The following is a 15,827-nucleotide window of genomic DNA, read 5'->3' on the forward strand; positions in this document are numbered from 1 at the left end:
AGTAAACCCGATTCCCTATCCTGAAAATGCCCTCTTTCACCTTTTTCTTTGAACGACTTAAATCACATCAGATCCGCCTTTAACATGACTCAAACCCTTAACCTCAAGAAAACAACACCTTAACTTTAATGACTTTGACAATCAGACCCAACCCCACCCACCCACCCTCTTTCCTAAGTGTATGTGTAGTGGCACATGACATAACGCCAACCATACACATAACGCCCTATGGCACCTCTCCACGTCGCCCCGGGGGCGTTATATCACCTGAACTAGGATTTGGAGGGGGGGGAGGGTGAAAATTATAACGAGGTTATTGTTTTTGTTTCTCTCACACATACATATGTATGTATAATTGAAAGATAACCCCACTACACACCCATGTGAAATAACCCCATCTCTTACACAAACACCATTTATCGTATAACTCCTATCATTGGAGTTGATGAAGGTGACCGCTACCAATAATCTAACAAATTAGTTTATCCAAAACCAAAAATCCAAACATCATTTTTATCTTATTTGAAAGACGCCGTCAAAAATTGTCCATACCCCCACTTGAAAATATTATAAATAAAAAAATAATCCAAACACATACTATACATAGAGATTGAAACGACGGACCAACAAAGCTACACACACAAGGCATGAAAACCAACGCCATACCGCATTCTTGATTCTTCTTTACGATTCATTCAATCGGATCTCAAATCAATCTTGGAGATTTTTTCTTTTGTTTGTCTGTTTGATATTATTTTCGGAGACACATACGGTATCAATGGTGACGGTAGATAATGAGGGTTGTATGAGTACGGGATCTTCGCGGCGGTTCACGACTAATAATAGTTTTAACAGTAATCGCCATCAGAAGCTTGAGGTTTACAACGAGATTCTTCGCCGTCTTAAAGAATCCGATCATGATGAGGCTAAACAACCTGGTTTTGATGATGAACTTTTGGCTCATTTCAATCGCCTTCCCAATAGGTATATGATCGTTTCGTTAATTTTTGATGAAAATCGTTCTAGATCTCACGTTTTCACAAATTTTGAAATCGTTTTTTGTTGGAAAAAGAAACGGATTATATTATTAAACATATTTTTGGTGTTTATGGTTGATTGTGTGTGTTTTTTTTTTTTTTTTGTTCATATGGTGATCATGATTCATGAACATCAATTTCTTTTTGTTTGTTTGGTTTATGTATAATTGTATACAGGCACCGGTTACGTGTCATATGGCGTCAATCATACGGCCTGTATGAGGTGGTGTTTGGCAAATTATACGGCCTGTATGATGTGTTTAACCAACACAAAATGATTGATGTGACTACTGTCAAAAGTCATATGGGCCGTATGACCATTTTCGCTATATCATACGGCCCACATGACATCATATGGCCTGTATGATGTGACGGCAACACTATTTTTTCAATCTGTCATACGGCCGGTATGATGCGACAACAACTTGGTTTACACTTTTGGGGTGGTGTCTCTTTAGCAAGTGGTTTGTCTATCTGTGTGCATGTTATATGTTTAGTTTGGAGAATTCTTTGTTTCTTTAATACAACTTGAAAAACTCTTATTTGGTTTTCATTTGACTGTTTGGAAAACTAATATGAAATGTCAAATATATTTGGTGAGTCTTTAGATAATCAATATTACGTAGAAGAAATACAAGAATCGCTAAATACTTGTACATATTGCTTTAACTGTAATACATAAGATAGTCATGTAACCTCAAACCCACGTCTCTTTCTCTCTCCCGCAGTATCATGAAAAACCAGGGCTTTTGTAGTTTTCATGGTTCTGTTGACTTATCTATTATACCGTTTTCTAATGCTTACAAACAAAAGTCGAATGATTCATTCATATGTGGTGAATTTTGTATTCTGAATTGAAGGTATGCACTTGACGTAAATGTTGAAAGCGCAGAAGATGTACTCATGCACAAGCGATTGCTGAGTCTAGCACATGATCCTGCTAACAGGCCGGCATTCGACGTTCGTCTAGTACAGGTTTGTTTGTTGACAATAATTTTACAACCTTCCTTTTGTACTAAAAGGTTAAGTGTCCGATCATCAACCATAGCCATTTTCTAGCTGGTTTGCTTTTGCTTTGACATTATAACCGACCCGCGTATGTGCAGGTTTGTTCAGTGACCGATAATAACTCAGATGATTTAGTCAACTACAGCTCAAACGGGAAGCAGATACCCCAAAGGTACAAACAATTCTAGACACTTAACCGACCCGCACATATATTATATTCTAAGCTAATCTTAGTTTTATGCAAGTGTCAAATCATATAGTAATATTATACTCCCACAGGCCCATTTTAAATATATTCTTTGTCTTCTTGTTCACTTATGTCTTAATTGTTTTTTGGGATCATCAGTGTTGTTAAGTGATGATTAATTTATGACAGCATACATCCACCACCTGCCTTTGGGTCATCACCTAATCTTGAAGCCCTTGCACTTGAAGCGACCGAACTATCGGCTGGCAGCGGGAATAATGCTGTAAATACCGACACAAACCTTCACAGGTACATTAGTAATGCTGATTTTCATCAAAATATGCAACTGTTTTCTTCAAAGTATAAACTAATATAATAATTTACTCCAGCGAAAGATGATAAGTTGTTTTTAACTAGACATATGGTTGCAATAATAAATGGTTTCAGTTAGGGGTGTAAATTTCACAACACGTCATGAAAACATGACACTGACCTAACACGAAGCTTTTTCTTCGGGTTTAGCTTAGTTTAAACGGGTAGGATTACTTTTGGGTTGAACCCACAAACACAGTTAGTTAAAAGGGTCGTGCTTGGGTCAACTGGAAGGGTCGTAGGTTGACCCACTTAACCCTATTTTTTATGATAAAAATTTTGTTTTATGTCATAGTTTTAGCTTATTGGGTATTTTACGCCAAAAGATCAAAGGGAAATGGACATGGTGTTTTATAGTTTAAACTTTAAACTTAATTATTTTATATACTGATATACATTTGTATTTTTGTTTGTAAATTTGTCATTTTAGAACGGTAAATTATTGGACATTTTATTATGTTGATTAATATACAGGCCATTGCACGAAATCACCTTTTCATCAGACGACAAACCGAAGCTTCTGAATCAGGTACTTATTTGTTCTCTTTACAATAACTGGGTCCCACATATTTTGGCATAAATTCATTGGAAAACGGCTATCTTTACTGCTCTCCATTGGTGCAAAATTTGCAGTTGACAAGTTTACTGGCTGAAGTAGGACTGAACATACAGGAAGCACACGTATTTTCTACAGTAGATCACTACTCGCTAGACGTCTTTGTAGTTGACGGTTGGCCATACGAGGTATTTTTTCCGCTATACAGTATGTACTACATATATATCTGGTTAATGTAACGGATCATATTTTATTTCAAATCACATAATGCGTTATATATATTTTCAGGAAACCGAAGAGCTCCAAGATGCAATAGAAAGAAAACTTTTAAAGCTTGAGGTATGCATACATAAGAAAGCTGACTTACTGGTTGACCACGTGTATGTTGACTACAATTTGACTTCTGTGCAGAAGCAGACATTGCCAGATCAGCTTTCGTCGACTTTTGTAATGGATCATTTAAACATACTTAATGACGGGACAGATGAATGGGAAATCGATCCTAAGTTTCTAACATTTGATCATAAAGTTGCATCTGGATCTTTTGGTGATCTGTAAGTCTTGATGCAATCGTTGAGCAACTATGTTAAGTATTTAAACGTTGATCCGAATGTTTATTTGTAATTTATGTTAATTTAGATATAAAGGTACGTATCGTAGTCAAGAGGTGGCTATCAAGATGCTTAAGGCCGAGCACATAACCACAAATATGCAGCAGGAGTTTGCTCAAGAAGTTTATATCATGAGGTTTGTCAATTTTCGCCATATAAACTTAAGGGCAATTTCCATAGAAAGATAACATACTTTACGTGTATATTCAATTTAGGTAAATAATGTTTTGAGTAAAATGTCTTTGCAACTTTCGTCCAAAGGTTTGTTTTTTCACATTTGGATTCAAAAGGTTTGAAATCTTGTCATTTTCACCTGGCTCGTTAACTCCATTCATTTTTCTTGTGAAGCCAGGGGTATTTCTGTCTTTTTTGTTAACTTAAAAGTGCAATTCGGTCTTTTTCATCTTATGCCCGGTAAGTTAACAAAAAGGTGAAAATACCCCATATTAATGGCGAGAAATGGATGGAGTTAAAAAATGGCAAGATTTCAAACCTTTTGGATTTAAATGCGAAAAAACAAACCTTTGGGCGAAAGTCGCAAAACTGATCAAACCTCGGGGATGAAAATTGCTTTTTTACTCTAATGTTTTTGACCATGAAAATTTTTGAACTTTTTAATGTTAACCAACTTTTAAATTTTTTGATTTAAGGTAATCTAACACTTGTCAAAATGATGGCGTGGTAGCTGACGTGCCACTAACTTTAACCATGTTGACTTTTTTTTTTTTTCTCATGTGTTGCTAACGTGGTACATATTTTGTCTCTTTAAAGGTTATTATATGCTTATAATTTTTTATATGCAGGAAAATCCGGCATAAGAATGTTGTGCAGTTCATAGGAGCATGTACCGAACCTTCAAACCTGTGCATTGTAACAGGTAAATCCTGAATGCACTTAGCAAGTGTTGAAACATGTAACGAAGGCTTTTGATTTCTTTTCATGGTTATTTTTTAATCCGTGTATTCTTTTATGCGATTCAGAGTTCATGAGTGGGGGAAGTGTGTATGATTATTTGCACAAACAAAAGGGTACATTTAAACTTCCAATATTACTCAAGGTAGCAATTGATATATCAAGAGGGATGAACTACTTGCACCAGAATAATATAATACATCGGGACTTGAAGGCTGCAAATCTTCTTATGGATGAAAATGATGTAAGATTCTCAGTTTATATTTCTTTTTGAGTAAAATGCCATTTTTGACCCTGAGGTTTGACCAGTTTTGCGACTTTTGAAATCTTGCCATTTTCATTCGGATCGTTAACTCCATTCATTTTTCTCTGTTAAGTCAGGGGTATTTTCTGTTTTTTTGTTAACTTAAAGCCAGGGGACTTAACTATTATTTAGTAAGGGTATTTTAAATGTTTGTACATAAAGTGAAAAAGACGGAATTGTCCCTTAAGTTAACAAAAAAGACGGAAAACCCCCTGATATAACGGAGAAAAATGGATGGAGTTAACGAGCCGGATGAAAATGGTAAGATTTCAAACCTTTTGGACCCAGATGCGGAAAAACAAGCCTTTAGACAAAAATCGCAAAACTAGCCAAATTTCAGGGACGATTATGGCATTTTACTTCTGTTTTTCTATAACTTTGTATCATTTAAAAAGCTCGTTTAGCTGTCAGTATAAGGCTAATTCAATCTTTGGGATGTTTTGCTTACAGGTGGTTAAGGTGGCTGATTTCGGTGTTGCAAGAGTGAAGGCTCAGACTGGTGTAATGACAGCAGAAACCGGGACATATCGGTGGATGGCTCCTGAGGTGGTTCATTTGTGTCGAGCTTTCTAATGTTGTTTAGTTTTATATTTTTTAGATTATGGGTTGGAACTTGGATGGGTTAGGTAACAGGTCAAATGGGTTCGGGTTGAGATACGTCAACTTTAGTACGCATTGAAACGGGATGGCTCATGTTTGGTTGAATCCACATTCACTTTTTGGTCTAATAATTATTATTATTTTTTTACATATATAATTATTTATATACAGATGTATACTTATAATTATAGTTTTATAATAACAAAAATGAATATTATTTTTGTGTAGAATAATATTTATTATGTAATTATACATCCATTATCTAAAATAAAAATTTATTACATTTACATAATAACAGGCTCTCAATCTCGGAATGCAATGCTCTTTATTAAATGAAGCTCTAATCAGGCCTAAGTTTGTACTACATGTTTGTTCAATGTAATAACTTCTTTAACATACTTCCGTTTACACTGAAGGTAATTGAACACAAGCCCTATGATCTCAAGGCGGATGTTTTCAGTTTCGGCATTGTTTTATGGGAATTACTAACCGGAAAGGTAGTATCTTTCTTGTTCATTAAAGATTCACTTTGGTCTATTTTTATGTAAATTAATATTTCTATTCATGTATATATTCAGCTTCCATATGAGTACTTGACCCCAGTACAGGCTGCTATCGGAGTGGTTCAAAAGGTAAACATCAAGCATTTATTTTAGTAAAATGGAATTCATGTGAACTTCAATCAAGATCATAAATCTTTTGTTACAAAAATACAAATATATGTTATTATATATAATAGATCAAGTTGTTATCTACAATGACTTGACTTTTTTTTTTTTTGTGTTTTATGAACCTCATCCCCAACTTTCAATATTGACATTTACACCCTCTAAACTTTTTAAAAACTTTGTAAAATGTCATTTTGACACCTAGTTTTACGTGCTTTTTTTTTATATATACTTGTCGGTATAAATTCAAGTTGGTTTACTTTTCAACTTAGTTTTTTTTTTTCGAAAATGAGTCATGTCAAATATTATATGTTTTTAGTGCTTATATTTATGGACTTTTTAGTTGGTCTAAATTTTGACGCCAATTTTGTACGGAAACGAATCGGGTCTATTTAATAAATTTTTATTGGACGGTATAAATTCGTGTTACTTTACGTTTCATGAGTCATGTCAAATACAATATGTTTTCGTGTTTATTTTATATGGACGTTTTCGGTTGGTTTACCTTTTGATTGTTAAGCAATTACAAAAAAAAAAAACAGTACGCTCAAATCACGTTAAGAAAACCTACCCCGCAACGCGGGGAATTAATTCTAGTTTTTTAAATTTCTCAAGTAAAATTTAACTTATGTGCCAATATTTCAGGGCTTACGGCCTACTATCCCCAAGAACACTCAACCGAAGCTTGCCGAACTGCTTGGAAAATGCTGGCACAAGGACCCGAGTATAAGACCCAACTTCGCTGAAATCATCGACATTCTGAAAAGAATAAAAACCGAGGTACCGTACTAATCTTGTAGTTCATGTATGATTTGTCAAAACGGGTCGGGTCAGGTTAATAAACAATTAATGTGTAAAGTATGATTCTAAATTTTATATTATAGGTTGAAATAATGGAGGAAAAACGGGCAGGAGAGAGGGCATCAGGTCGATTCCTATCGCTACTTAGACGAGGCAATCACTGACTGGAAGTTTACTTCTTTTTGGTGCACAAATGGAAATCTAGAAAAATGTACAATTGTTAGGGGCAAAGGTTTTGTGTTAATCAAGTACAGAGTATGGAACTGTTTTATCTTTTGACGTGAATTTTCATTGTTAACAAGTATAGTGTTTAGACTAAATAGATGAAATAGTATATGGATCAGATTTTGAAAGGGAACAAAATTCTGAATATTTGGCTCAACTGCCTCTCTGAATCAATCAGTCGGTGCGCCATAACTAGTCGGTGCGCCATAACTAGATGATCTAAATAAAGACGGTTCAAGAGTACTAAACTTAACTGGTTCTCGTAGGTAACCTATAGGAAACCCCAGTCACTCAACCATCCATTATTTGGAATCAGGGACTCAACATGATACTTGCAACATACCATAAGGACTCAAGTTGCAGTTTACTATTACTATTGTTATTGTTATTATACATATTAAAAAATTGCATAAAAAATAGCAGAAGAAAAGAAAGATCAAATTGCTACAAATAGAAAATACTACAAACACAAAATTTGAGAATTAAACAAAAAGGAATTTAAGGATTAAGTTTTTATTAATATTTATCAATAAGATTTAACCAATAATACATCATGTTGGTCCATATTTCGTATGTCCGCACTGTGCGAATAGACTAGATAGAGCGTGTGTTGAATATTGTATAGATTAGTGTGAAAACGGACAAGGTTTTGTATTGTAAATTACATTCATACAAATGGAGTCCATTCGTACGAATGGACAACATAATAGGTCTGTACGAATGTAGATTCGTACGAATGAGCAGATTCGTCCCAAGGTGTTCATTCGTAGTTAAAGGTCCAATCATACTTAGTGGACTCGTACGAATGGACAATGCCTATAAATATGGGATGAGGTCTCTTATTTGGACAAGCTTTGGTTCCTTGAGGGAAAATGCTGTCCAACTGGTTTCACGGGTATGTAACTTCAAATTATTGAATAGAAACCAGATTAAATTGACTTTTTCGGTGTCGATTCTACTTCCACTCCTTTCTTATCAATAATACTTCGCCGTACTGGTTATCTCGGGACCAAAACTCCGTCAAACCTGCCAGATCCCGGAATCTCAATTGGTATCAGAGCTACGGTACCGATTCAATTGATGTAACAGTTGATTGAATCACCTATGCTCATAAATTTTGGAGCTTTTGGAGGTTTTGACGTTAAACATCGAGTAAACATCAAATTGAAGGTCAGTTCACGGATGGATTTTGAAATTGAAGACATCATTGTGTTCGTGATTGATTTTCGCACAATCCTGTGAAGTTTCATCATGAAATTCACAGAAATAAAGATTTTGGATCGAAAAATGTGATTGGGAATGTTCTTGAGAAGATCAGCTTCTTTCGTACGGATGCGCAGATTTGTACGAATGCGCAGGTTCGTACGTGTAACACCCCGTGTTTTCGAATGTCAAAGTCAAAGTCAAAGTCCAAGTTAACCTTGACTTTCTTTGACTGTAATTAGTCAGTTTTATGTTTTATTTGTATTATGTGGAGTAAGTGATGTAATCAGAAAGAATCGAAGTAACCGAATGTTTAATCAATACGACCGATTTACAACTGTGAATAGTAGGAAGTAACAATGCGATAAAGTTAACTAATCAGTAATCAAACCGATCTAACTATCATCGAACTCGAAACTCGAATTACGCAAATTTTGGTGTGGTTATACGTGTGTGTGCGCCTTATGTGTTACCTGTGCGTGTTTACTTTATGTTTTGTGTGGTGATCAATCGAAAATCGAATCGAAACTCGAAAAGCAATCAAACTCAATCGAAACCGACATCGAAACGTGGCTTATAGATGATTGTATGTTAGATATAGTAGTTGGGACTGAAAGTAATTTGACTAGGAACTCTATCGTATTCGTATCATCGTTCGTCAAGATCGAAATATCGAAGACCGTCGCGAAACACTCGAAAAGGGTTGCTGATCGAACAGGAAATACCCTGATCGAACAGGCCAGCCGGTCGAACATGCTGTTCGATCGAGCAGGCCACTCGACCAGAGCTCCTGGCCGATCGGTTGACACTTTCCTCTTTTGGAGCCTATAAATAGCCCTGTCATTGTCACTCTTTCTACTTTTGGAAAGCTCTGACCGAACCAGCCTTGTTCTTCACCTTTTCTCAGATTTCTCTCAACTACGGTAAGTTTTCACTCTAATTCTTGTACGTTTTTGATCATTACATGATTCTACACCTTTCTATCTTTCAAAACTTGATTTCTAACCGTGAAATCACCAAGATCTAAGTGTTCTTGGGGGATGTCATCATGGTGTTCTTGAAGAACATCATACTTTGGCCTCATTCAACCGTGAATAGCTTAGATCTGACCGATTTCCACATAAACAAACTAGGATTTGTAAGAATCTTAACATTTTCATGGAAGGATTTCCAACTTTCTTTCAACTCTTTTACACTCAAAACCTTAAAACCGATAGAAACGGAGCTCGAACCAACTAACTAACCATTCTAACAGTCAAGAGGTTCAAGATTCGGATTCTATCTACGAGTTTCACCGATTTCGGGTTAAACATCAAACTACCGTTCCGAACAGTTCACCGGCCGGACTTGGGTGATTCCTGTCCGAACCAATGAAGCAAGTAAGAACCCACGCTCTATGGTTTAACTCGCTGTCAAAATACCTTGAAATCAAGAAAAATAATCAAACAACCAAGTGTTAGACGAAAGGCCGACCAGGTCAGAATTACTGGCCGAACGGATAGGCTGTTCGAACGAACAGCCCAGCCGATCGGACATACCAGCCGATCGACTGGGCCAGCCGATCGGCTAGCACGTGATCCCACACTTTTCAAACTTCATGAAGTATGCTATTGACGAAGTGGTGTTCGATCTAATATGCTACTCGATTGGTAAACATTACTCTTCGGATCATGAGATACTATGCTTCAACACTTAATCGATTTTACAAACTCGTTCGTAGTATGGAGTGCCACCCGATCGAGCATGCTATTCGATCGAGTGACATCCTGCTGAGGACTACTTCTGAAGTTCCTAACCGATCGGTTAAGCCGGCCGATCGAACAGACCGTTCGATCGATCGACCTGAAAGGTAAGAACACTTCAGTGTTCCTAAATGCTATAACGAAAACTTCAAAAGTTCAAACCATCACACGCAAACACATCAGAGGAAGAAACAATCCACTCAGATGGTCCAGCCGATCGAGCCTACCAGCCGATCGAACAGGACTGTTCAAACGGACTTCCAAGCCGAACGAACAGCCCGTTCAATCGAACCTGCTGTTCGATCGACCAGGCTATTCGATCCATTTACACTTGTTTGCATTTCCGCGTTACTCATCATTATGCTATCGAACTATTCAGGCTAACCCTACTCTCAGCGCTCCCTTCAATCCATAATCAATCACTGTGAGTATACTCGAATCCCTTTTTGCTTTAGCACTTTTGGGTGTTACATACGTTACTTATCAAAATCACAATCGAACACACTATTCAAACTATTTGAACGCTAACCGATTGCATGTATTACGTGACTAAATATATGCATGTTGTCATGTTTACACGTGAAATGCTGTCTACCTGCCTTAGCAACGTAGTACTATAGTTTGGACTCAGCACCCGTTCACACGGGGGTTGTTAAGGACAATTACTTGCATGGATTACGGTGGTAATCATGTATTGCGAACTGTCTCGGACAGTCAACCCGCAGTCGTTGGTATCGATAGGTCCATGTCGATAATTAACATGCATCATTTCCCTCTGTGTACGTGCTGGTTATGCGTAAACTATTCGAACTCTATATGCTATTATTAAACTTGTATGCTCACCTTTACATTTTATGTATTGACTTTATTTTAACATATGTGACAGGTGTTTAAGATATATGCTTGCTAGGGAAGTGAAGGTAGAATAAAGCTTTAGAGGCCCCCAACAAATAGTTGTCTGTCAGGAACAAGCAACTAGGGCATAGTTGTCTGTAGATCTTGTCAGGCTGGGTCTTTAGGAGCATTTGAACAATATTTATGTTTTGTATTAACTTAAATCTGAGTTGTCGGAACAGAACTACTTGTTTGGATGTTATCTGTAATAATGTATTTGTTTATTCGGGATACGGTATGGGACGTATCTTTAACTGGATTATATAGATAGTTGTTATGGAAACTTCTGAACAATCTGTTTCGCTCAGTGTCATGCCCCGATGATTCCGCCATCGGTTGGGGTGTGACAGATTGGTATCAGAGCCATAACTATAGGGAATTAGGCAGGACACGACCTAGTCCGGGTCGTTGTCTTAGAGACCTAGACTATAGTTAGGAACCAACAGACCAAGCTTAGGTGCTAAGCTCTAATGTTCTTCGCTATCACTACACTTGAATTTCCAAGTAGAGTCAAGCGATTTAGCCGAGATTAGGTGTGAAAGCCGCAAACTCTCGACTAAATTGTTTGATCGATGCTGATTTTTTTATCAATATATATCAGTGATTTCCTTATTATTTTCGATAACAAACGAGGAAAAATTATACCAAATCAGGAGTGAAATCCATATTTTGATGAATAAATTCCTCAAATTTTATTAAAACAAGGAAGAAATTGCTAAGCCAGGGGTGAAACCCGAATATTGGCAACTTATTCCAACTTTTACTCATCTCACCAAAGCCTCGATGGACTCTAACGACCTGAACTCACAAGTATGACCTAGGGAATACGCACGGAATGCCTAAGAATCGAGGCAGAAACGCGATCCCGAAAGTTGGAAAGTGACGACAGGTCTACTGCGAATAGTCGAATCACTTTGGGTAGTTGATGTCTAGTAGCCGCAGACAATCCAATTCCGGATATTGTGTTACGAGTTGGCAGTTGCAACTCTAATGATTCGTCGATTTTATGTGTTTTAAGTGTGATTGCCTGTTTTATGTGTTAACTTTGATGTTCGCTCGATTTTGCTTTCGCTTCGATTAACACACACGACTCGTATTGCTATTCTATCTCAAAACACTAACAAGTCGCTGGAATTCTAGACGATACTATGCTACGATATACGCTATCCTATACTCGACATGCTATACGATTATGCGATACTATTCGATGTACTATACGCGATCACTATATACGAACGACTCGCGAGCTTTGAATAATAGGTTTCTGTATTCTGACTGCATCTGTGATTAAATGTGTATGTGTTTACGTGTTTCTGTGCTTCTGTACCCTACTTGTCTATGTGCTTCTGTGGTTATGTGTATTTTGTGTTTTCATGCATATGTGATTAGGTGACTCGTGCCTTACTCGTGTTCCTGAGCTTTAGTAGTCTAGACGTGTGAGGTGAGATTCGATTTCGTTGTGTTGAGTCCTGTGACGATGTCTATTGCAGACCATGTCGTCGTCTGGATCCCGACACCGTCTGACTCGCCAAGAAAAGAGAGACCGACGTCTCGCTGCTATCATCTCCAAGCAAGTGGCGAAAGCCGTGAGTGAGGTGTATGAAAATGTCAGCAAATCGTCTGAAGAATCCCGAGCTGAGAACCCTAAGGACTCAAGCAAGACTGCTTTCAGTTTCAAGCAGTTCAAAGCATGCGGACCCAAAGAGTTCACCGGAGAAGATGGCCCTACTGCCATGTTCCATTGGTTCGACTCAATCGAAGTCACTCTGCGCCAAAGCGGATGTCCCGAAAATCTCCGCACTCTCAATGCTACAGGCGTCTTCCAGTCCCGTGCTTTACACTGGTGGACGGCCGAACGGAACAAGCGCGGAAATGATGCAGCTTACGAGCTAAGATGGGAGGAGTTGAAGGCAATTATGATCGACGAATTCTGACCTCCTCATGAACGCCAAAAGCTGGAGGACGAGTTTTGGACCATCAAGCAGAAGGATGGAGACAACGCTGCTCTCACTGCTCGTTTCAAGCAGCTTAGCATCATTTGTCCTGATCAGGTCAAGACCCCAGATCACGCCATCAAGAAGTATATTCGAGCTCTGCCCGATTGTGTAGCCGATTTTGTTCATGCCGCCAAGCCAGCAACGATTGAAGAGACTTACCTACTCGCCGCTGAGGTCAATGACAAGCGAGTGAAGTCTGGCTTTTGGGATAAGCAAACCAAGTCTCTGCACCAAGCCACCGCAACAACATCCACCGACACCGCCACTGCTCAATCCTCCAAGTCATCAAGAAGAAAGAAGAAGCACAACAACCGCTCCAGCAACAAGAACTGTGCTGTGACAACCACTGTTGCCCCTCTGCAAGCCGTACATCATCCAGTGGGAATTGCCTGTCGTTTCTGTGCTCACTACAACCTCTACGGGCATTTCACTGCGAACTGTCGCTATGGTCCCCGTCAAGCCCCAGTTCAAGCTACCGCTCATCAAGCTCTACTTCCAGCCCCTCAAGGCCAACAAGCAGCTCAAGCACCTACAGTCAATGCTCGAGTTTGCTTTGCATGTGGTGATCCTAACCACTTTGCAAACAGGTGCCCGAACAGGGATATCGCTCTTTGCAAACTGGTGGCCGGGCATGAAACGGGATATCGCTCTTTACGTTGGAAGTTGCTTAACTTGTGCAAGAGTCAAGGTTGAACATCAAAGACCTTCTGGCTTGCTCGAACAACCGTCGATACCTATATGGAAGTGGGAGAGTATAGCTATGGATTTCATAACGAAACTCCCACCCACGCCATCAGGTCACAACAGTATTTGGGTTATAGTCGATTGTCTAACCAAATCAGCCCACTTTTTGCCAATACGGGAAGACTACAAGGTAGAACGACTAGCCCAAATCTACACCGACGAGATCATCTGTAATCATGGTACGCCTCGTGATATCATTTCAGACCGTGACGCTCGGTTCACTTCGCGATTGTGGGAAACGTTTCAAGCGGCCCTTGGTACGTCGCTTAATCTGAGTACTGCATTCCACCCTCAAACTGACGGACAGACTAAAAGAACGATCCGTACTCTTGAAGACATGCTCCGTGCGTGTGTCATAGATTTCGGTGGTAGTTGGAACAAACATCTACCGCTAGTAGAATTTTCGTACAACAACAACTATCATGCCAGCATACAAATGGCACCATTCGAGGCCCTGTATGGAAGAAGATGTCGTTCGCCTATTGTGTGGCACGAGATCGGTCATTCACAATTAACCGGTCCTGAGATACTGCAAGAAACGACCGACAAAATCCTCCAAATCCGCGACAATTTGACAAAGGCCAGGGATAGACAGAAAAGTTACGCCGATAGAAGACGCAAGCCCCTTGAATTCGACGTTGGCGACTACGTACTCCTAATGGTATCCCCTTGGAAGGGTGTAGTCAGATTCGGCAAGAAAGGGAAACTGGCGCCTCGATATGTTGGACCTTTTAAGATTCTGGAAAGGATCGGAAAAGTCGCCTACAAACTCGAGCTACCGGAGGAACTCAGTAACGTCCACCCGACCTTCCATGTGTCGAACCTCCGAAAGTGCCTAGCTAATCATGATCTGATTGTACCTCTCGACGATCTTCAGGTCAACGAAACCTTACACTTCGTGGAAAAGCCTGTCGAAATCATTAATCGCCAAACCAAGCAACTCCGGCGCTCACGCATCCCTATTGTGAAAGTCCGATGGGAAGGCAAACGAGGCGCGGAGTTCACATGGGAACTCGAAAGCGACATGAAGGCCAAGTACCCGAAATTGTTTGAATAGAGATCTGAAACGTCAAATTGGTAAACGACTCACGGCGATGTGTAGCTTCGAGCCTAATTTCGGGACGAAATTCCCTAAACAGGGGGAGGCTGTAACACCCTGTGTTTTCGAATGTCAAAGTCAAAGTCAAAGTCCAAGTTAACCTTGACTTTCTTTGACTGTAATTAGTCTGTTTTATGTTTTATTTGTATTCTGTGGAGTAAGTGCTGTAATCAGAAAGAATCGAAGTAACCGAATGTTTAATCAATACGACCGATTTACGACTGTGAATAGTAGGAAGTAACAATGCGATAAAGTTAACTAATCAGTAATCAAACCGATCTAACTATCATCGAACTCGAAACTCGAATTACGCAAATTTTGGTGTGGTTATACGTGTGTGTGCGCCTTATGTGTTACCTGTGCGTGTTTACTTTATGTTTTGTGTGGTGATCAATCGAAAATCGAATCGAAACTCGAAAAGCAATCAAACTCAATCGAAACCGACATCGAAACGTGGCTTATAGATGATTGTATGTTAGATATAGTAGTTGGGACTGAAAGTAATTTGACTAGGAACTCTATCGTATTCGTATCATCGTTCGTCAAGATCGAAATATCGAAGACCGTCGCGAAACACTCGAAAAGGGTTGCTGATCGAACAGGAAATACCCTGATCGAACAGGCCAGCCGGTCGAACATGCTGTTCGATCGAGCAGGCCACTCGACCAGAGCTCCTGGCCGATCGGTTGACACTTTCCTCTTTTGGAGCCTATAAATAGCCCTGTCATTGTCACTCTTTCTACTTTTGGAAAGCTTTGACCGAACCAGCCTTGTTCTTCACCTTTTCTCAGATTTCTCTCAACTACGGTAAGTTTTCACTCTAATTCTTGTACGTTTTTGATCATTACATGATTCTACACCTTTCTA

At 39.0% G+C, this 15,827-nt stretch overlaps 1 protein-coding gene across 2 annotated transcripts; it reads left to right on the forward strand.

Annotated features, from left to right (window-relative positions):
• The first annotated feature begins 550 nt into the window (after positions 1 to 550).
• Positions 551 to 7,426, forward strand: LOC110895301 (serine/threonine-protein kinase STY46). Of its 2 annotated transcripts, XM_022142588.2 has the most exons (16): positions 551 to 984; positions 1,898 to 2,012; positions 2,144 to 2,217; positions 2,422 to 2,541; positions 3,079 to 3,133; positions 3,238 to 3,348; positions 3,449 to 3,499; positions 3,572 to 3,714; positions 3,800 to 3,907; positions 4,575 to 4,648; positions 4,752 to 4,927; positions 5,438 to 5,533; positions 6,004 to 6,084; positions 6,166 to 6,219; positions 6,901 to 7,035; positions 7,140 to 7,414. In XM_022142588.2, the coding sequence occupies exons 1-16, from the start codon at positions 779 to 781 to the stop codon at positions 7,218 to 7,220; spliced, it is 1,680 nt and encodes a 559-aa protein (XP_021998280.1). In that variant the 5' UTR covers positions 551 to 778; the 3' UTR covers positions 7,221 to 7,414. The 2 variants fall into 2 exon arrangements, with proteins under 2 accessions (XP_021998280.1, XP_021998279.1); XM_022142587.2 differs by having other exon boundaries at positions 558 to 984; positions 3,449 to 3,714; positions 7,140 to 7,426.
• The last annotated feature ends 8,401 nt before the right edge of the window (positions 7,427 to 15,827 follow it).

The sequence above is a fragment of the Helianthus annuus genome, chromosome 12, assembly GCF_002127325.2.
Source record: "Helianthus annuus cultivar XRQ/B chromosome 12, HanXRQr2.0-SUNRISE, whole genome shotgun sequence".
NCBI lineage: Eukaryota > Viridiplantae > Streptophyta > Magnoliopsida > Asterales > Asteraceae > Helianthus > Helianthus annuus.